Genomic DNA, 22,450 nt, shown 5'->3' with positions numbered 1-22,450 from the left:
GCCGCGCCACAGGGGACGGCTGTGGGTGCAGAGCTCTGCAGCAGGGGGCAACGTAGTCGCGTGTCCACTCACGGGTGGTGCGCAGGCCAGAGCACTTCCGAAAATGGCACCAGCCATTGCAAGAATTGCACTGGACTGTTGTCAGGTTCCGAGGAACTATGGTCTGACACACGGAACAGACTGTGCTGGGGGCCAAGAGCTGCTGCTTTGTCCCCGCACTGGGGTAGGAGCAGGAAGGTTGTGGGTCAGTGGGGGAGTTGTGTTGCGCCTGAGGGTTCCTTTAAGGTATGGTTGATGGCGGCAGTTTGGCGTCCCGGCACTGATGACGGTATCGCCGTTGAGTCAGGGGCCGCCTGATGGCGGGAGCAACACGTGGCCACATACTTTGTGGACCACTCGCTATGAGTCTTAAGGCCTGAAAAGGTCTTAAGATGGCACCACCCGTTGCACTTATTGCACCTAACCGAGGTGGAGTTCGAGTGGAGCCGTTTGTGGCAGATGCAGCAGTTAAATACCTGTGGTCCAGGGTTGAGTTCAACGCCAGCCCTTTTTTTTTTGTTTTTTAGGGAGGTTCAAATCAAAATGTCAAAAACATCATCAAAGGTGCCGTCGCACCAGTGGTATGTGGGGCATGCTCCCACTAGCACTATAACAACCCTCCTTATCGGCTGAGTTCCACCCTGGGACCGTGGTAACATTTCGTCAAAGTGGAGCCGCGTTTATGTCTATTGACACAACAGGTACCTGCGTCCAGGTTTCTCTTACATGGGCGTATGGAGGTTATACGCTATCGATAGTGTCCGTTGCTTCCACTTCATAAATGGTTCTGCAGCAAATGGAACATCGGAAAAAGTGTCGTAAGTATTACCGACATGTCGTAGACTGATACCGTCTTGAGCACTAAGCTCAGGCGTCTGTTATTTGTCGTCAGTTCGTAGGCTGTCTACCTCCAGCGAATAGCTGCTACTGAATTCTTCGCTGCGTGTTGCGTTGCCTCTCTAAGACAAGTTTCGTACAGATTCACAAAAAGGTGTGGTTTCGTATGTACAGCTGTCTTAAACGCAGCGTTAGGTATACCATCTGGCCCTGAGGCCTTTCTGTCTTTAATACGGTTCAGTATACCTAGCACTTCATCTGTTGTTACCGGAGGTATACTCGGCTCTAAGTCGTATTTGTCTGCTGAGTTATCACTGTCTTTCTGGGGCGGGAAGAGCGTTAATACCGCTTGTTGTAATAGCAGTGGGCACGTGGGTTGAGGTGATTGTGGTCCCTTCACTTTCCGCATGACAGTTTTATACGCTAGGCCCCAGGGATCTACATTTGCCCCGTCTACCAATTTTCTAAAGCTTCTAATTTTGCTTTGCTGGATTGCTAGCTTCAGATCGCGTTTACGAGCTTTATAGGATGCATAAAGTTCTTCATACGATGAACGCGGCCGTGCTCTTTGTGCCTTTCTCCTTGCCATTAAGCATTTCCTCCGGATTGATGCAATTTCATCGGTCCACCAGTGAACTGGTTGTTTGAGCCTACCGACCCCGCACCTGGGCATGGTTGCGTCACAGCAGGCTTCCATTTGAGAAGCAACTTGTTCCGCCAGGGTTTCTGCATTCGCTCCGTCAATATGCACGCTTTCCCAAGCATTTTGAAATTTTGCAGTGTTGAAAGCTAATTTTTTCCATTTGGGGACACCCGTTTTGTATCTACGTACTGTGCTGGACGTTTGTATCATAATGGCCAGATGATCGCTATGTGAATGAATGTCTTTATCTACCGTCCAGATGGTAGTACAAGTATTCGCAGTTAGCTGGTCCGCAAAGGCAAGGTCGATGATGGAGTTTCCCTTCTTGCAGTCGTACGTATATACGCCAGGAGTGTTCAGAAGAGCAAGGTCCAGCGCTGCGAAGGTGTTCTCAACCAGCCGACCTCTCTGATTGGTATGTGTACTGCCCCAAGTTCTTGACCATGCGTTGAAGTCTCCTGCAAGTAGGATCGGCCTCTTTCCCCTTGATTCGAGTTCCAGCTCCACCATCATTTGCTCGAAATCCTGTAGAGACCATCGTGGTGGTTCGTAGCAACTGACATAGAACACATCGCCCGTTTTTATCCATGTAAATCCGTTGCGAACTGTCACCATTTTACTCTGAGGAGTTTTATTGCCTACCAGCCAAACCGCCGATCCCATGTTACTATCAACAATCCAATTGTGGGTGTCAATACTTTCAAATGGTTCAGAAAGTAGAACTATGCCAATGTTTTGTTCCGCTACAGTCTGCCACAGCAGGTCCTGAGCTGCTTGGCAATGGTTTTCGTTGTACATTGTTGAAGAACTTTCATTTTTTCTAAGACGCACCGCCTCTTGATAGCGCGGGCACTTTGCGCTGCCAACTGCATGTGCTTCGGTACACAGGACACATTTTTCATCGTTTTTGCAGCTTGATGCTTGGTGGCCTTCTTTGCCACCTCGTCTGCACAATTTTGTGCGATAGAGTTCTTTACACACGGTTGCTACGTGATCATATGCCCAGCATTTGTAGCACCGTCTCGTTGATGTAACTTCTGTTACTAGACGTCTTACCCATCCTACTTTGAGATGCCCTAGCTCCAGCACCTTTTTGGCATCATCTGCACGTAACGATAAATACAGTGACTGTGTACCTCCTGGAATGGTGTGTGTGCTTCGTATCGCCGACTTCTTTAGGTTTTTCACCAGTGCCTGCTGAGTAATCGCTTCAAGTACCTCCTCCTCCGAGTTCAGGTCAGTGATAAGACCTTTACATTGGATTGTGATTGTATGCGTCTTCAGGTTCACCGATGCTACACCGTCCAGTGGCATTTGGTAACTACTGGCCTCGACATACTTGCTCCTTTTAAATTCTATAAAGAGGCCTCCTTTTTTTGAAGGTCGCATCGTCTTAACTTTTTCGCTAAGGTCCTTTAGTTCTTCGCTGTGCTTTACAGCTCGCAACATATCCGCATATGAGGTACCGTCCGTCTTTTTCTCGATAATAATGGCATCCGACATTGGCCTGATGGTACCTTTTCTGTTTTTCAGCGATTTCTTTTTCTCTCTACCTTTATCCACTCTTCCCTCTGCACGGGTTGAGTTGCAGTTTGTGGCCGAGAGGAATCAGTGTCGCTTTTCCTCTTTTTAGCAACTGGAGACTTTGTTGCAATCTGGGCTGCAGCTCTTGGGCTTTCTTTGGCTCGGGTTCTCTTAGTCGTCTGAGGAGTGTTTTCCCCTGCCCAATTTGCACCTGTTTAGGGGTGGACAATTTTCTTATGCACCGTTCCATTGAATCCATTTCAATGAGAACGTCTGTGTGAGCTCTTTTGATAACACTGCACATTCTTCTTATGTCACCGTGAACATTACGGCGTGATTCCACGTATTGGATAAGTCCATCAATTTCTCTTCCAAGTATGTCAATCAATTCGAATTGTCTGCTTTGTTTTGTATCAGGGCTGCAGGAAGTCGGATTTTGCTACGACTTAGGAGCGTCAGTGACTTTTTTGATGTGATGGGTCGTCGGCGTCCCGGCCGTGCCATCTCGGCCTTTCATCTCCAGCGTTGATACACCTGTTCGCCGCTGGGTAGTCGTTGCTGGCAAGCTGCTCTTCGTTGTATTGCCTGTTGTTGCTGCTCCTCCATAGCTTCTTCTGTTACCATCTTCGTAGTGCTGTTTACATCGTTGTTTTTGTTTTTATTTATGTTTGTGTTGTCCCTGCTGTATGGGCCCCAACTCACAGCCGCTATCTCAGCGCGTGTATGCAGTTACCGTAAGTCCCATGGTTATCTTTGAAAACAGGGAGGCCATGAGAGGGTTGACTCTGGTCCTTATGGGGTCCAGTGTTCAGTGCCAGACTTCCAACCGGAATTAATGGGGAGTAATCTCAACCCCACCTACGTGGTCATTTAAGACTACGCGCTTTGAGCGCTTTGTGAGACCTGCCAGGTTTTACGGGGCGGAAGAGGACATGAACCTTTCTGAAAGCCATTTTTGCAAGATTCCATTCCGCATACTCAGGTAACAGAGGCTCATAGCCCCAGCTTTTTCGCATTACACGATTGATACAGCCGCTCCTTACATGGAGAACAGACGCTGACCAGAGAGCCGCTCAATCTGAGGCAGACGCTTCTGGGTTTTGGTTTTTTTTGGGTAAGTAGGTTGCTAGCCCTCCTACCCTAGCTTGGTGATAGTTGAACTATCCGCACCTCCAAGCAGGTGTTTTTCTGTTTTGGACCGCGAATGGTATTTTATTTCCCACTTACCCTGCATGATGCCGAGCCTTCCCCGATCCGCCACCTGGGGACGCGTCCGATGGGAGACAGACAGACAACTCCACACGGATCAACGCCAGCCCTGAAGAGAAGTATTTGGAGCAATGTCAGCTAAGAGTCGGAAATAACATCTAAGTCTTTAATTTCTTCATTGGATTGTAGAGATGAGCCAGCAATACTATACGAAGTATGCAAAGTATTGGTTGATTTAGCAAATTTTACGTGAATGTACGAATGTATGTACATATGTGTACACGGTTTCAATGAAGTATAATTTGTTTCTAATAAATGGGCATTTGTACCCATATTTATATTATCCCACATGTTCGATTTGTGCGTTAAACTCTAAGATGAAAAAAATATACTTAACAAAGGTACGGAACGCACAAAACGAAGTATAAAAATGAAACATCATTTAAGATCCGAGTAATAAAAAATTTGATATGGTTTTTATAATAAAATATAATATGTAGTAGATACATCTACAGAAGTTATCAATCTTAAAGATACTATATCTATCATAAAACATCTATACATTTCATTTTAATTCAAAATTTGAAAGTGTTTGTATAAATTTTTTTGAATTTTGGTCGACATAGTCCTTTACTCAAATTACTCATTTACAAATAAAAAAGAATATTTATATAGATAGGTATATCATATTGAATTCATTCGGATGGTTTCAAGGTGAGTCAGAGAATTGTTTAAAACAAACCACTTATAAGCAGCTAGATTTTCTTGTTTGTTTTGCTTATAAAACACTTAGTTCTAAATATATATATATAACAGCTAATCAAATAATAGAATAGACAAAAGTTATCTATGTATAATTCAAAAACATTGAGCGTTCACATGCCTCGTCGAACTGCTCTTCTTGCCGCCGATCCTCCTCAGGCTTGTGCACTAATTCGTACATTTCATCTGCGAAATCATGTTCAGTTATATTTTCAGAGTTCTCGTCTCCATTATTTGAATCTAAGACGGGCTCTCCTATGATCTTGCGAATATCATTGGGCAAATCTTCTGCCGCTTTTATTTGTAGATAAATTGCTTCCGCCATTTCTAATGTACGTTTAACGTCGATGCACCCCGACAATTCGTTGATGTGTTTTAAAATCTCTGTGAACTCGTATTTGTTTTCGATTATAAGATCTGTTTGTTGGTCTAATATGGAGACTGATATAAACAAATGAAAATTTGGACAAGGCAACCGAGTCCAAAGGCACTCCCAAAGCTTGAGCACATCGTTGTTGGAGAATTCACGTTTATACCAAACAAGTAACCAGCGGAAGCAGAAAAACATATTATCTGAATCATGTGCGACCATATATTGAAATAGACGCGGATTCGAAAATTCTACTAAACGACGCAGTTGACGAAATTGAGTTTTCATACCTGCCTGGTCAATGTCAAAATTGGCGAATACCATATCCATAAAGCCAACAAAGCACCAAAAGGCATCCACCTCATTGCCCTGGAAGAGTGAAATGATACATAATCACTATAAGGTGTTAAAAACATTTGATTTGTACCTGGATGGAAAGTATTGGTGCTAGCAGATCAGACATGCCCTGTACATAGCCCAAATCGAAGTTATACATTACGTAGGTCATGAGTATGCCTTGTAGTACCATCAAATTTGGATTATCTTCGCCAGCAAAAAACTCTAGCGTACGATCAGTGCGTTTCACATCTTTTTCGATTTGACATTTGCGATCACGAAAACCACTAAAGTTTTCTTCTTGAGTGGCTGTCATTGATAACCATTGTGCTTTCATTTTATAATATTCCTTATACTTTTGTTTGTGGTGTTGAATGCGTTCAATTTCAGAATCATTCCATCGGTAATAGTTCAGAAGGTACTTCCAAACATCAGCGCGTATATTGTAGTGAATGCCTCCGTGGAAAATAATTTCTTGAATGCGGGCGGCATCGGATATACGACCATCTGCTGACTGAAACTCCAACCACTGCGCCTCATTTAGCGGCTTGCCTGTAAGAGATACAAAAATCTACTTCAAACTTAAACGCTTTTGTATTTCTACAAAAACGAATTACCCCTCTCTATAAATGGTCGTTCAGGCAACGTGTTTATAATCTTCTCATCCTCTTCTTTCACATTTTCAGGTTCGCCTTCAACTGGTGATTGATCCTCACTACTGCTGTGGCTGTAATTTCCGGCATTTCGATTCGTTTCATGTTGATGACGCATCGCATAATTTCTTGGTGCACTACCCTTGACACCGGATGCCAAGTCCGGTAAGTTTACAAGAAGCCCGGACCACGTATTTCTCACCCAACCCTTTTCCTTTTTTAATTCCGCATTTTTCATGTCATCAATGTTTAGCTCGGCGAATGTGCGTTTCAGCTTTTGTGTTTCCGTGTTAAGCACAGTATATTCTGCACACCCATCTTGGGTAAACGAGTGCTCAATGATGTGCAGATCACACATGGACTGAACAAACTGATCGGCATTGCCGTGTTGAAAGAAGAATTCACTATGGACACCATCGTCGCATTTATGTATGAAGCAAATAACTTGTCCCCGATGTTTGACTAAAATACAACTCAGTTCATCGAGTTGAGTACGTATTATACGTGGTTTATTAGCTGCCACAGTTTCTGGCGAGGGCTTAATGTCGAATGCTTTACATTCAGAAATAGTGCGCGAACGTCGTGGTATTGTGTCCACAACTGCCCAATCCTGGCTATCGTCAGCAATAGGTATATTATCGTTAGGTCGCCACTCAATAAACAGCCGTCGTGGAGAGTCATAACCGATTATTGTTAATGAACCGCTAGTATTCAGGTCGGCTATATGCTCCACATTTGCCTTTCGGAGCAGAACCCCATCATGAGTACACATTATCTAGAAAAGTAATACCGATAGATGTTAATAAGGGTAAATTGAATACATTTAAATGCAGTTCACGAAACGGGGATTTCTTTGTTACTGCTATGAAACAGTTAGGTCAATGAAAATATTAGCAATTTTTTCACAAGCTCCAAATATTTTCAAGTCACGCGAACAGATATAATAAATATCTACATAGAATTGCAGTGTGATATGATTAAAAACAAAATTATATATATTATTATCTCAAATGCCCATTTTTCTTCAAATTAACATCGAACTCACTGTGCCATTTGTGAATTGTGCCGCCGTTGGTGAACCATCTGTTCCGGGGTGTACACTTTGGCTATTTTCATAATGTACAGAGTTTATCATTTTACAAGTTAAAGACTTGTGCAAAAATTTACGATTATGCTTTAATTTTTTACAAACTTTACACTTTTCAATCCAAATTGCTCGTATTATTATCAAATTTACGTCTGCCTTCCTCACCGACTTGACTTTTCTTAAACTTCGTAAAATTAAGCAGCTGTTCTAGCTGACAGATTTAAAAGCACAGCATGACGTAGATATTTGAGGAGCAGTGTACGTTGAAGAAGACTAGAGGTATTCAAAAATAAGGTACTGCACTAATAATAATAGAAATTGTTATATATATTTAATTGGTGCGAACATTGTTTGATAGGTGTTTGGTCAAGTTCTTCATCCTCTTAATGTGGTTCCACAAATGGAGGTACTTACTGTTTTATGTCGCCACCAAATGGTACATGGTTTTTAATGGGTTAAGGAGCTTGTTCATGGCATACACTCCTACTTGGAAACTTGCCATTATCAGCCGACGGTCGACCGCTATTAGAAAAAACCTTTTCTATATTTTGGTGCTTTGTACTCACTACCAAATGGATGTCACGCACCAATGCATTCTTTTCGGAGAAGAATTATTGATAGATAGGCAGATAGATGCATTTTAATATGACTTTGTTGCAATAGTCTTGAGAACCAGAGAATTAAAAGTTATACTACTAGATTAATGCAAACGTTCTATTGGGTCACCATCCTTGAGGCGACCGCGTTCCCACGACAGTCGGTTCTAAGTAATCGGAACGACCGGATTTATATCCGGTCAATGATTATAACCTTAGCAGCGTTCCCCGTATATGTATGAGGAGTGTTTATGCTGCTACACCAACAACAACAAGAGACCGGAAGACGGCCGAAATTCGTAATAGCGTCCAAGACGAAATATGCAGCAATAGTAGAAGAAATGTTATGTAATGTATGAAACATTAAGAAAATAAGACCAAATATTAATAATAATGACTATTGTAATAATAATAACTACTATTGTAACAGCAACAGTAGTAAAAATGCTATGTAATCTATGAAATATTAAGAAAATAAGGCCAAATAATAATAACTATTGTATTATAATTGCTCGATTTTCATTTCCTTACGATGAACATTTACATGAACTTTGATTAGTCAGCTGTGACTAAAAACTACATAAATTGTTGTTTATGATGAATACTACTTTACCGCTGACTACAAACGTCTCTCTCATTTTTTTGATATTGGCATTAAGAATGTTATCGGAACTTCTATTTTCTGACATTTGGCAGCCTTATAGAAACAATGTTGCTTATTAAGGTTTTTGGTAACCGTATTACTTTTATGGCCTCTGGTGACGATCCAGCATGCTGTCCAGCAGGTTTATATGTGTGCGTGTCGGGTGCTTGACGCTAATATCTAAAATTTTTGATTTTCATCAAGCAAAAGCCGACAACAAGTATGTGTGACACGAAGCAAGTACGAGTGTCACCCGACACGCACACATATAAGCCTGGTGGACAAGCATGCTGGATCGTCACCAGAGGCCATTAGATTTATTTTTGTTCATAATTTTATTTTCATTTGCAGGCATCCAAATGGCCAGATAATGCCGCCAGACCAAAAACCCCACCAAACAGTGGCTCGTTGTGGATGCATTTGCTTCTCTACAGTAACGTGTGGATTTTCTGAGCCCCAAATCCGACAATTTTGCGTATTGACGTAGACACCGATGTGAAAATCAGAAAAGAAGACTCACAACTTTGGAAATTTTTTGTTCAAGCGTATAGCCAAGGTGGATTTATTATAGGTGACAGCATTCACGCAGCTGAATTTTTCGCCGTAGGTATGCCCTTACGTCAAAATGATATGCTTTGTTTGTATGTATTGGTATGTTTACATTTGCGATTGTACGTTGACGTAATGCTTGGACCAAACGCAACAACAAATACATGTAGGGTTTTACTTATATGTGGTTGCTCTCACCTATAATAAATTCGCCTTGCGTATAGCGTCCCATTTCGTTAATGTTAAACCTTTAAGTAAATTATGAATACATTCGACATGTCATTTGTGTTACCATTTTCAAAAAAATAGGTGGTTCAAAAAGCAAACGCTATATGGCTCACCCGTATAAGAGGTTACGAAAACAAAATTTGAATTTATAAGAGGTTTAATATTCTATGAGTTGTGAAAAACACTACGAATTAACGAGGGGACCAAAATGTATGGAATTTTTACAAATTAACGAATTTTTTTTCAAGGGGATAGAATTTTTTTGATTTATCGCCATTTGTAACAACATAAACATTCCCGCATAAGCAGTCCTTTGGTTGACTGTTCATTCCGGTAACATAGGTCCGACTGTCGCGTCCAGTTGTTGTTGATGTAGCTCGTCGTACTTACATACGGGGAATGCTACTGGAGTGATAGTCCTTGGCCGGATATACATTCGGGTCGTTTCGGTAACGTAGCACCGACGATCGTGGAAACAGTCGTGTCGTCTGTACTACTCTTCTTTCGCCGTCTTCAAATTGCAGCATATCCTATACATCAACTTTCACCTGAAATCCTAGATTCAACTTCATGTTCTTTTGCATTTACACTTGTAATCATTTATTAACGCTGTGACATTCTTAAACAAATGAAATATTAATAATGATAATAATAAAAAAAAAAAATACCAATGGGAACATACATTCTTTTCCAGGGTTTTTTTCCTAAATGTATTTAGGAAATAATATAGAGCGGATTTTGTTTGCTCCCAATAAACCACGAAAATGAGGAAAGGAAGTATATTTGTAATTTTAACTATAAAATTATAAGTGTATGTGTATAAACAGTGATAAACACAAAGTAATATAAAATTTTATGGCATAGAGTATGCTATAATTTACGGCCCCGTTTTAGACTTTTTGGTTGCTTTAGCCACTTTCGCTTTTAACGCCTTAACATCTATTTTCCTATTATCATTTTCAGCTGACCTTTTGCGGCTTGTGGACGGTCCGTCTTCTATAGGTGGAATAAAATCTTTGTTACGGCGCTCCTCCTGTTTCTTGGCGGATTCGGATTGCTTCGTATTGCGCTCCTGTTGTTTTCGTGCTTGCTGCTGCTCCTTACTAAGGAAATATTCTCCTGAAGCAAGTTGCTTGTCGACTTTGCTTTCAGTCTGCGCAGGTGGGAATGGCGTGTATTCCTTCTTTGGTTTCTTCACCTTGGGTTGCTTGCGTTTGCTGATATTTTTATTTTTGAATTTCGGAAGAAACCGTGACCAATCCTCGTTAGCTAATTTTGGATCTTTCATTAGTTCACGCTTAATCATTAGAGCCTTGATATTGTAAATAGGGTGGACATTGTTCATAGTATCTAGTACAATGTCTCGGACTTGTTGCAAACCTTTGTAGGGGCCTAAAGCTGCCACCGTATTACCCTGCACCAATACATAACAATCAGTAAGAAGCTCTATTGATTTTAGCGTAGCTCCATTGGGCCCAATTAAACGTTGACGACGCTTTACGAACTTATCCTTTTTATGAACAAGATTTCCAGTTTTAATAATGTCACAACCGATCTCATCCTGCAATACACGACGAGCCTGCTCGAAAGGAACGCTGCGGGCCATCAGTTTAATCATATCGCGTGCCTTAATAATAATATAAGGGTCCCATGTTTTACGCGTAGTTTTGACCACCATGCTACCCTCTATCAAGTCCAGTTCTGCTTTAAGATCATGCTCAGATAGAGCCAGTTTCACCAGAGGCCATACTTCCTTCAGATATTTTTCCCTATACTTTGGGAATAGTGTTGCGAATGTGCTCTCTTCTACTAAGCCGTTGGGGTTATCTTCAGGTTTAAACTGCGGAATTTTTAGGTTCCACGCATTGTCGACAGGTTCAGTGGACACTATTGTACTTTCTTTAAGCTCGTCGTCACTCATTGCAACGTAATTATAAGGAAAATATTTGTTTATTTGATACTGCGCACCGCACGTGTGTTTGTTTTATTTTGATGTTCATAAATCATTCACAATAACACTGTTGCTGATCTTAGGAATGAGCCAATAAGTTGGCTACGATTATTGGTAGTGTTTTTGTACTCGATTTTTTTATCAATTGTTATAAGCTATTGTGTTGACTATCGTGTCGTCAAATTTCAGAGGAGAAGGACTTATATATATTTTATTTTAACCTCTTGGAGGCGTAAAAATCGAGTATAAACAACAAAAGTATTCTATATCTATTACTGTATTCTATACTATATATACTGGGGAAAATTTTGTATAATGTAACATGCTTTAATAAAATATTGTAAGGGGTTGATAGAGATGTATATCCCCATCTTAAAACTGAAAACCGCACTCTACAGCGCTTATGGTTTTGAAGTAATTTATTGTTAAATTTATGTAATTTATCGAAAAGTTTGTGTTGCCAGACACCTGAAATAAGAACGAAGTTCACATGCAGACGTCTTCCACTGAACGTTGTTTGTAAAACTGCAGTTTTTGCTTTAGTTTAGAATTGAGAAACATTTTCGAAAATATAAACAGGAGCGTCGACTATATGGGTTTTTAAATTAAATATTCCTTCTTCATATTCTTAATAATAATTAAAGAAACCAAATACATCGAAATATCCCACCAAAATAATTTCTATGAAGAAAAACCTCTCAAAGCAGTATTGACAGCTGATTGTCAATTTTGCAGGTAATTTGCCATATGTGAACGGGTAGATTAATTTGGTGGATTTATAGGTGATTAATGCGTATGTGAACGTATTATAACGTCGGTTGTTAAGTGACAGACCGTTAAGCCCAGGCGATTGTTGCTAAAGATTCGACTGCAAATCGCCTCATGTAAACACCCTATAATTTACTTGATACAGAGTGTCACAATGAACTACAATTTAGCGTTGCACATCTGTGTAGAACATTTGAATTGTTGTGTTTGTTGCATTGTGAATTAAGAACTTTAAGCCAAACCTTTCAACCAAACGTAAAAAATGAAAAGTAAATCAGTTAGGAATCGGACGCGCAGGAGGCTTTCTAGGAGAAATGCGAAAAAGCAAATCCATACTGAGGGAATTTTGACTTCAGCTCCATCGAAAAAAATACCAAAAGTTAACAATTATACCGCCAGCAAAGCTGCAGGTGTATGGCGTGACTTGTATGAATCCTTTGTGATGCGACAATGTCAAGCCCAGATAGAGTATTGGAAGCAACGTGCAACGCATTTGGATCAAGAAAATGAAGAGCTGCGCAATCAGTTAATGGCAACCAAGCCAGTTTATGAAACTTCGTCTGAAGAAGACGAAGAACAGTCATACTTAGATGGTGAAGATATGAGCAGCTATGAAGATGCAGAAATTAGTCCAGAGTACTTGGAATTTAGATCTGTGACACTTAAACATCGTGAGGAGTTACGACAAACTCGAGAAAGAGAACGCATGGAGAGTGAGGTTGATATACACTTCCGTTTATTTAATCTTGTCACCCATACAACTCTATTTAGATGCCGAAGATATGAGCAACCATGAATAAGCAGAGGTTTTCCCGGAGTATTTGGAATTTAGATCTGTGACACTTAAACATCATGAGGAGTCGTGGCATACTGGCGAAATTCAACGCATGGAGAATAAGGTTGATTTTATATTCCCCTTTTTTTCTTTTCAGCCATAAAGCTTTCAGTATAATATTGTATGTATAGGTAGATGAACTGGATCAGTTTAAATTTTTAATTTGTGTGAAAGTGTTTGATCGGAAGCAACAAAAAATTAGAGTCTAAAAGAAAGATTAGTTTCTATTCCAACTTGAAATAATGTTTCTACTTTCATTTAATTTACTTTCAAGAAGTTATTTTGAAGCGAAAGTTACAAACTTAGACCTGCTTTATGCATACAAACATAAATATAGAGATTAATAAAGCCATAATATCGTCCAAATATAACTTTGTTGTGACAATAATATAATGTTTTTTCTTTAACTCCTGTTATTGGATTCTAACTACAGCTCAGACGATGAAAAGAAATGAAAGGCATTTCCGTGTCTTTGATATAATAATTTATTTGATTTTAGCATTATGTGTGTTAAATCAATAAATCTTAATCTCTTAAAGAAAAATGTTACATTTAACTAAATTTTTAGTAAGATGTATTCTAAACGCACATCAACATTCCAAAGATGTCAAAGATTTAGGAACAGGAAGCACTTGGAAAAGTGAATATGATAGTAGCTCCAGACCCGGTAAATCTACCACATTTTGGACGTTGTCAGTTCCTGGAATAAGACCTAAACGAACAATTCGACACTAACTATCCACGACAGTCGGTTCTACGTTACCGAAACGACCCGGATTTATATCCGGCCAAGGACTGTCACTCCAGCAGCATTCTCCGTATGTAATATTACAAGGAAGCTGGAGCTCTTCATCTGCTATAGGTGGTGGTTGGACTCCGATTACGGCATTCACAGGACGGGAGCTTAAGAAGGTGGTGACGGTCTCCCGGTGTATGTCGTTTATTGACTGTCTAAACTCTGTCAGGTCCAGCAGATTTCGGTCAGTTTTGTCCTGGATTTCGTCAGCGTAGTTTAAGAGATGTCTCCTGACGTGCCTGGGAGGCGGCTCAGGCTCAAGCAGGTGTCTGCAGGGGTGAAACCTGCGGTAACATCCCAGTAGGAGCTGCTTGCTGAGCAGTTTGTTGTGCTCCGCTACTGGGAGCATTTGTGCCTCGTTATGTATGTAGATGTTGAATGGGCGACATCAGGAGGCACCCGGTCGCTGTCCGAATGGCGGTATTTTGACATGTCTGTAGCTTTGTCCACTGCGAATTACTAGTTTCAGGCGACCAGACAGGCGCTGCATAGTTCAGAACCGGCCGACCAATTGCCTTAAATGTCGATAGCAACAGTTCTTTGTCTTTGCCCCAAGTGCTGCCGGCAAGCGATTTGAGGACTTGTTGCGGTTTTGGACTTAAGTGGCAATTGCGGTTGTGTGCGCTGCGAAGGAAAGCAAACTGTCAAAGATTACACCTAACATTTTGGGGTTGTTTACTGTCGGTATTGGTGTATCATCGACTTTTACCTTAAGGGAAAGTTTACCTCCTTTGTCCAGTGGTAAAGAGGGTCGCCGTGGACTTGGTGGGGGAAAGTTGGAGACTCCTCGCAGTGAAAAAGCGAGAAAGGCCGGAGAGGTAGTTTGGAACACAGGCCATCAATGTCATTGCCCAACGCAATTATCGTGCAGTCGTCAGCGTATGAGATCAGGGAAACTCCCGCTGGTGGTTGGGGGACTTCGAGATGTAGAAGTTGAACAGCAAGGGAGAAAGGACACCACCCTGCGGTACACCTTGTTTAATCTTCCTCTGCTCTGATGTTTGATCTCAAAAAATGACTGACGAGTGCCGACCGCTCAGTTAGTTTGCGTACCACCTCTTCAGACCTGGCGGGAGTGTCGACTGATAATTATCATCTAGTAGCGTGGAATGGCTGACTGTATCGAAAGCCTTCTTCAGGTCCAACGCTACTAGGACAGTCCTCTCGCAGGGGCGGTTTTGGTTAAGACCGCGGTTTATTTGGGCGTTTATGGCAGTGAGTGCAGTGGTGGTGCTATGCACTCGTCGGAAGCCGTGCTGATGTGGGGCTGGGGCCAGGTGTTTCGTGAAGAGTGGGAGTAGGAGGGCTTCAAGTGTCTTCACTACTGGGGAAAGGAGAGTTATCGGACGATAAGATTCCCCTTGGATGGCGGGTTTCCCAGGTTTCAGTAGTGGGACCACTCTCTCTGCTTTGCACTTGTCAGGGATGATGAGAGTGGTCAAGGACAGATTGAAGACCCTTGTGAGAAATCCTACTCCCAATGGTCCCAGGTGCTTCAGCATCAGCGCGTTTAGTCCGTCAGGGTCAATTGCTTTAGATGTTTTCGATTTGTTGATGGCCCCCTGAACCTCATCACCGGAGAAAGTAAGTGGCGCACTGTCGTTCGGCAGTTTGTGCAGCCTTCTGGTAGCACGACGCTTGGATCTGTCGGCCGGAGGATGCAGTATAAAAAGCCGGCTAAAATAGCTCGCGCATTTCTTCGGGTCCGACAAAGTACAACCGTTGAAGGTTATGGCCACCTTGTCGTTGTGCTTCGTCATGTTCGACAGGGACCTTACGATGGACCAGAGCTTACTCACCCCAGAGGTGAGGTTACAGGTCTTCAGGTGCTCAACCCATTTAGTCCGCTTGTGTTGGTCTACCAGTTGTCGGATCTCCAAATTGAGATCCCTTATGTGGGGATCCCCGGGATCGACCTGGCGTAGGTGGTCACGCTCGTTTGCTAAACTGGCTGCCTCGTCTGGGAAATTAGGACGAACGTCCTTGAGCCTTCCAGCGGGGTTGAAGCGAGCCGCAGTAGCTGTGAGCACCTTGCGGAATGTGCGTTCGCCTGCGCGCACATCGGTGGGAATGGGAAGAGCGGCGAAGGTGTCCTCGGTGAATTCCGTGAAGCCGGCTCAATTAGCTTTTTTAAAGTTAAAATAGGACCGGTGATTCGCGGAACGAAGTCGGCAGGTCTCTCAATCGAGACGATAATGGGCAAGTGGTCTGATGCAAGCGATAGCATAGGTCGCCACGTTATGCTATTTATCAGACCTGCGCTAGCTATTGTTATGTCAGGCGAGCTGCTGCAATCGCCCACTACCCTGGTGGGGGCTTCGTCGTTCACAGTGCTGGATGTCGAATCGTCTATTTGCTCTGCCAATTGCTGTCCCCTACGATCGTTTGGCAGGCTTGAATGCCAAAGATCGTGATGCGCATTGAAGTCACCTACAACCAATCGGTTTTCACCTATGATGAGCGCACCTATATCAGGGTGATATTCTGCCGGGCAGCAGGGGACAGGGGGTATATAAACATTAAAAATTTCGAGGTCGGAATCGCCTGTCCGGACAGCTATGCTTTGACATTCTAAGGTGCTGTCCCTGCGGTCGATCCCTTCATCAATGAGACGATACTGTACTGTATGGTGGACCATAAACACTAGGCCACCACCATTGTCTCGCTCGCGATCATGCCTGTGCACGTTATAGCCATCCCTGGTGATCAGAGAGCACCTAGCGTGCAGCTTGGTTTCCTGTCAGTTGTCCACTCACGGGTGGTGCGCAGGCCGGAACATCTCCGAAAATGGCACCAGCCTTTGCAAGAATTGCATTTGACTGATGCCAGATTCCGAGGTATTACGGTCTGACACACGGAACAGGCTGTGCGGGGGAACAAGAGCTGCTGGTTTGTCCCCGCACTGGGGTTGGAGCAGGAGGGAAGGGGATGGGTTCAGTCGGGGGAGTTGTGTTGCTCCGATAGGCTCCTTACCGTAGAGGTGTGGGTTGTGGTGGCGGTTGGTAGTGCCGGCCTATCAGGGGGGGTAGTAGCCGTGGAGACATTGGACGCCTACTGGCGGGAGCAACACGTGGCCACTTACCGTGTGGACCACTCCCAATGAGTCTTAAGGCTTGCACAGGTTTTAAGATGGCTCCACCCATTGCACTTGTTGCACCTAACCGAGGTGGAATTCGGATGGAGCCGTTTATGGCAGACGCAGCAATAGAATACTTCTGGCCCAGGGTTGGATTCAATTCCAGCCCTGAGGAGAAGCATTCGGAGCAAGGTTGCTGCGATGAGTTGCTCCTGTGACGTAAGGGGTGGGTGATATGCTGTTCACTAGACAGAGCTAGTTTACTGGGGCGGCAGTCCTTGGTCGGGAAAATCCGAGTCATTCCGGTAACGAAGAACCGGCTGCCATGGGAATGAACTATCCCGTTTTCACAATAGCCGATAGTGGAACGACTCGATAAAAAGACTTTGTTAAAAATAATCAAAAATATGCCGCCGTTAATAAAATATGAAGTAATACAAAACGCTTGCTATGAACACGAAATTTAAAGGAATGATTGATGGTCGCAACTTTGGAGAACTTAAATTTTAATAAAATAAGTGCAGGGAAAAGCTATTATGTCTTTACAAATAAATAAAATAAAAGTAAAATCGGTATCAGTTGAATGATATACAATATTTTGAGTCTTCTGTACGGCTATCAAATTTGTCAGTTATAAATGTAAAATAATTGTTAATTTATGGTATACCTATATAAATAAAAACTGTTAGAAACGTGTGTGTATGTTAATGTAGTTTGAATAATTATTACAATAAATGTGATAAGTGCACTTATTGTAACAAAATTTGGTGAAGGTAAAACACAAATTTTATTAACAAATAACTTAAAAACTATTATTAACTCAATAGTGTTGGTGCTAGTTTTAGCAAAATAAGCACGAAATCAACATCTCCTGTGAATTTCATTGGAAAATTCGTAATATTTCTCTCAAAACAAGTCAGGGGGCAGTGCAAGGAGTGCTAGCCTTGTCGGACGTCATCACGGAAGTAAACTTTTTTTAAGAACTAAGGCGTAACTTTTACTATTTACTCCATAATGCTACCCTTTGAGCATTACTGTTAATTTCGTGTACTTGCCACCCAATAGTTTGTTTATCAAAAGAACTCAATAAATCTCCATAGGAACAATTAAATTTGTTTGCTCAATGAAAATTATAAGCAAAGCAATTTGTTGAAGAATTATTTCACGGCAAGCAACGCAAAAAGATAATTAAATATAATTTTATTTCATTGAAGAATTTTTGAGTTCACGTAATTTATTTGCTAAGACTCTTTTCATCAATAATTGTAAAGGACTTACACGTAAGCATGGAACAAGCAGGATCAGCCGCAACTTTGGAACTCGCTCCTGACAAAATCTCCGCTCCTACTTCTTTAACTGAGACTACTTCACATACAACAAACATAAGTGATATCCATATGGAGAAAATAAAACTGATGTTGAGTACAGTTGATCCAACAAATTCTTCGAAGGAATTGGATGATAAGCGAATACTTATTAGAGATGAGTACATGAAGCGAATGAATGCGGCGCCAAAGACTTTAGTGCAGAAAACCGAAGAAAAAAAGGATCCCATTGAACGTCAGTTGGAGGAAAGCGAACATAAGTTGAAGGATTTGTTAGAATTTGGTCAGGAGTTGGTGTCGAATGTTAAGGTGGCGAACGAGAAGCGCGAACAAATGCGTCGTGATTATGAGGTTGAGTGCTGCCGAATACTGAAAAAAGATCTCGAAAAAGAATCTATTGAATCGATAGCACGCTTCAATGAAATCGCATCCAAATGGTCGGAGCTGGAGGAACTCAAAGAACCGATGGCATTATTTGAGCAATTGGAAGAACAAAAGGAAAAAGTGGCTGCGTTGATGGCGAGCAAAGATAGTCTAATTGATCAGTGCCAGAAAGAGGTTGATCGCATAAATGCCAAGTACTATACCGATCAGTTGGCTCAAGCAAATGACGTGCGCTGCTTGGTAGAACGAATCAATCGTCAGATAGAAGTAATCAAGATGGCCTACACAAGTCATTTGGAAATATTAGAGCAGACCATTAACGAAGAGCGCCAAACGATCGCCGTCACGGAGGCTAATAAATGGAATAAGTTCTATGATGATATGGCAGAAAGTGAAAAAACGAAATTTGATCTCGCGAAACAGAAGGAGGAATTTTATGCCGCGGAAATAGCGCGTATTACTGCAATACAGGAGGAGCTTACATGCAGCACCCGCATACGACTTGAGAAAGAGGCCGAAATGTTGGAGTGGGAATTACGGAAGGTTCGCAATACAGTGTTGATGAACTCGGAGAAGTTAGACTACAACTATCAGGTGCTCCAAAAACGCAACGAAGAAAACATAGTCATTAGCAACCAGCAGAAGCGTCGACTAGCCAAGCTTAATGAGAGCATTGTCTCGTTAAAACTTAAGATTGCCGCTATCAATAAACAACATAAAACCAAACTGCAGCGTTCCGTGGCTGAAATACATAAGCTGCATGAGAGCATAAGTGAACTCGAAGTGAAAGCGCAACAGTTTCGATCGAATAACAAACGAAAATTCGATCTCGTCTGGGAAATTAACTTTAAAGAACTGAAAGACCTCTTAACGAAAATCTACGAAATTGATCGCGTAATATACGAGCAACAGCTGGCAATGCCCTGGTCCATGCCCGACATTGATTGGACTGACATTAATGAGATTTCAAGTAAAGAGAACAAAAGTACTCTAAAAGCGGCTAAAAAAGGACACGGAATCGCTTACACACGTTGTACATATGATAGCGAAGTAGAGAAGAGCCTGGTCCGCAATATTCTACGAAAGATAGCTGATCGCGCTGGTTTCCTAATTGAAGAGAAACTATTCAAGATACTGGAACCCTATACGGAAGATGACAAATGCATCGTGCGTCTCCACAACATTTTCATTGCGCTACGTGTCGAGAACGTGAAGATGATCTCCACGTTGATCGATTGCTTTCTTCCGTACGCCTACTGCCCGAACTGTTCTGACGGATTTCCGAAAAAAGCAATGCGCGATTTTTATAGGATCGGTCGTGAATTTGATGATATAGCTTCTCATAGTGAGAGCGAAACAACTAAAAAGGATAGTTTACCATCGGAAAGTGATCTTGAAAATAAAAGTAATGAATGCTTTGAGAAATTAAACGAGCAGCCGTCATGTAAAAACCACTACTTGGTTATAGAACCAGTGTTTGTACTTACGGCATTGAATGATTTCACTAAACAGCAAATGCAGAACAAAATGGCATACAAAAAAATCCTTGAAGCAAATGAATTACTCTGCAATACAATAACATTTGATCAGGATACCATTAAGTCATTCTGGAGCAAATTTAAGGAATATTTTCCTAAAGGGAAGCGAAAGCTCTGGATTACTTTGGAGCATGGCTTGAATCACTATGTTGAGGTGTTAAAACAGCGCACCAAACTCGATGAGGAATGTGTATTCTTGCGAAGGCAGAACATGGAGTTGAAACATCTTTTGCAAAAGTTTAAGGTGTAATTTGGTTTGAGCTAAAATGTTGCTAATAACAATATATTTGTATACCAGACGGTTTGAAGTTGAAGGAGGTACAGGCATGATATTTTAAATCTTGCAAAGAATGTGACTTTGTAATGCCTTTCGGGTAATAAAATCTAATATTTCTTTATATGGATACACATTTATGCAGGCTACAAATTTTTTGTATTTCCAAAATAACTTCCAAATATTTATGGATAAACAAACTCCAAAAATAAAGATTATTAAAATAAATCCCTGATTTAATAACTTGCAAATTATAAGTAAAATTTTGAAAAATACAGACTATATTCGTTTTACTATGAAGGGTGGGCTTTCTTTTAAAAATGCTTTTCAATAATTTCCGAAGTGTTTTGTTTGAAAAGAAAAAGTGCATATTTGGATTAATTGTGGAGAATAACTTATAAAATAATAATAAAACTTGACTGAAATGGATTCTTCAGTTGCCTCTTATCGGCTTATCAACTTTTTCCAGATATTTTCTACTAATTAAAAAATGATGGGACAGTGCCGTCCGTTTGGACATTCAAGGGACTAAACTTTGTTTGAGAAACTTAGTTGAAGTAAACAGGGTGAATGGTGATTGGCTGAGGCGTACTGAATATTCGCGTTAGATTTGATTTGGACACTAAGGAAGGGATTTATTAATTTCTGGCTAAAAAATTTAGGCGTGTTCAACTTGTTTTAGATCCAGTTTAACTCATCTATTTAACGAATGGTCTTTGGGAGTATATAAGTAGAATCACACTTTGTTCAAGGATTAACGAAAGTTGGCAGTTGACATGTCATATTTTTGCCCAACTATTTTTCCCTATTCTCTTTCCTATTATCGCAAACGAATTTCAAAAACGAGAAATTGTGTTTTGGTGAAATGTAAAAACAGGGAGAATGTGATTACATTTCCAACGAATTTTCCTCCAGTAAAGCGTAACTGAGCAGTAGACAAAAATGTAGGAATTTAAACTTTTCAAAGATATAAAATGGTAAAAATTTGTTTTCGGTTGAAGCGGGGAAATCCTGGAATTGCGAGTGGATTTTATAAAGGCAGCAATGAGGAAGTCAGCAGCAGACTAAGCAACTAAAAACTAGCTTCATCTTTGTGGATAATACTAGTAATAAGAAATATTTATTTTTTCTGAAAAAGTTTTATTTATTTTATTACTCAGTATTCCAAAAGTGCAATGATTAACCTGTTAAGTGATTATGTCGTAAATATGCGTCAATTTCAAAAGTTCATTTTTTAGTTAATGTCGTATATGTGCGTCATGCCGAGAAAGGAAATTTCATTTGCTATGAAATTTAAAGTTAAGCAAAAAACAAAAATTTCCCTGTTATTTTGACATTATAAAGTAAGCATGAACACTGAATTTCCTGATAATCGTTATCATGATCCTTCAGCCAACGCGCACGGTGAATCCAATATTTGGCTGAAAACCGGTTTTGCATCGACAGTCTTCGCTTGAAATTAATTCAGCACATTAAAAAAAACTAATCGCTTAACAGGTTAAAAATAATAATTTTGTTGCATAACATTTTTCTATAAAATAGAGTTCTAGAGTACTGTTTCTTATGCTTTACGTCGCTCCAAAGTATTGGAGTGGGGCCAAACGAATTACTTTTGCGCTATCGCTAAATAGAGTGACAAACCATGTTACTACTGCTTTGCTTAAGATTGAGAATGCTTTACAACGGTTGCATATATTATATAGCTCTCAGCACACACTTATCTTTTCATCTGATTTACATGCATTAATCCACTTTGTGTTTAAAAAATCTGAACCATCTGATCTGGAGCCTTATTATGAGTGGATTGGACCAAAGGTAGGTAGGTAGAAGTAGCAGCCGATCTGTAAGCCTCCCGACTTAAACCATTGCCACAGTAGCAGTTTATCTGCTACTCCTCGTTAAACCATTTTGTTTTAAGTGCAAACCCTATGGGCTCGTATCTCTCTCTCTCTCTCTAAGATCATCGTACCATTTAAGAACGATGAGCAAAGTATCTTAAATTAGGGCATGCCACAGTAACAGGGAAG

At 41.1% G+C, this 22,450-nt stretch overlaps 4 protein-coding genes across 5 annotated transcripts; 2 read left to right on the top strand and 2 right to left on the bottom strand.

Annotated features, from left to right (window-relative positions):
- Positions 1-4,699: 4,699 nt before the first annotated feature.
- LOC128863729 (TBC1 domain family member 15) lies at positions 4,700-7,632 on the bottom strand. The gene is made up of 4 exons (XM_054103038.1): positions 7,419-7,632; positions 6,338-7,148; positions 5,812-6,272; positions 4,700-5,753 (listed from the first exon to the last, which is right to left on the bottom strand). The coding sequence occupies exons 1-4, from the start codon at positions 7,506-7,508 to the stop codon at positions 5,100-5,102; spliced, it is 2,016 nt and encodes a 671-aa protein (XP_053959013.1). The 5' UTR covers positions 7,509-7,632; the 3' UTR covers positions 4,700-5,099.
- Positions 7,633-10,049: 2,417 nt separating this feature from the next.
- Positions 10,050-11,497, bottom strand: LOC128862833 (KRR1 small subunit processome component homolog). Its single transcript, XM_054101600.1, has one exon. The coding sequence runs from the start codon at positions 11,395-11,397 to the stop codon at positions 10,354-10,356; it is 1,044 nt and encodes a 347-aa protein (XP_053957575.1). The 5' UTR covers positions 11,398-11,497; the 3' UTR covers positions 10,050-10,353.
- Positions 11,498-12,356: 859 nt separating this feature from the next.
- On the top strand, positions 12,357-13,432 carry LOC128864218 (uncharacterized). 2 transcript variants are annotated; one of them, XM_054103777.1, is made up of 2 exons: positions 12,357-12,908; positions 12,967-13,432. In XM_054103777.1, exons 1-2 carry the CDS (start codon positions 12,458-12,460, stop codon positions 12,993-12,995), a joined length of 480 nt encoding a protein of 159 aa, XP_053959752.1. In that variant the 5' UTR covers positions 12,357-12,457; the 3' UTR covers positions 12,996-13,432. The 2 variants fall into 2 exon arrangements, with proteins under 2 accessions (XP_053959752.1, XP_053959753.1); XM_054103778.1 differs by having other exon boundaries at positions 12,360-12,913; positions 12,967-13,429.
- Positions 13,433-18,026: 4,594 nt separating this feature from the next.
- LOC128864217 (dynein regulatory complex protein 1 homolog) lies at positions 18,027-20,642 on the top strand. The gene has a single exon (XM_054103776.1). The coding sequence runs from the start codon at positions 18,189-18,191 to the stop codon at positions 20,397-20,399; it is 2,211 nt and encodes a 736-aa protein (XP_053959751.1). The 5' UTR covers positions 18,027-18,188; the 3' UTR covers positions 20,400-20,642.
- The last annotated feature ends 1,808 nt before the right edge of the window (positions 20,643-22,450 follow it).

Source organism: Anastrepha ludens, chromosome 5, assembly GCF_028408465.1.
Source record: "Anastrepha ludens isolate Willacy chromosome 5, idAnaLude1.1, whole genome shotgun sequence".
NCBI lineage: Eukaryota > Metazoa > Arthropoda > Insecta > Diptera > Tephritidae > Anastrepha > Anastrepha ludens.
This window is presented reverse-complemented; position numbering and strand designations above follow the sequence as displayed.

Coding starts and splice junctions, on each gene's coding strand:
- LOC128864217 (XM_054103776.1), top strand. CDS start 18,189: ATGGAACAAGCAGGATCAGCCGCAACTTTGGAACTCGCTCCTGACAAA.
- LOC128862833 (XM_054101600.1), bottom strand. CDS start 11,397: ATGAGTGACGACGAGCTTAAAGAAAGTACAATAGTGTCCACTGAACCT.
- LOC128863729 (XM_054103038.1), bottom strand. CDS start 7,508: ATGATAAACTCTGTACATTATGAAAATAGCCAAAGTGTACACCCCGGA. Junction 6,273..6,337: donor ACGACCATTTATAGAGAGGG/GTAATTCGTTTT, acceptor TATCTCTTACAG/GCAAGCCGCTAAATGAGGCG. Junction 5,754..5,811: donor CACCAATACTTTCCATCCAG/GTACAAATCAAA, acceptor TCACTCTTCCAG/GGCAATGAGGTGGATGCCTT.
- LOC128864218 (XM_054103777.1), top strand. CDS start 12,458: ATGAAAAGTAAATCAGTTAGGAATCGGACGCGCAGGAGGCTTTCTAGG. Junction 12,909..12,966: donor AGAAAGAGAACGCATGGAGA/GTGAGGTTGATA, acceptor AACTCTATTTAG/ATGCCGAAGATATGAGCAAC.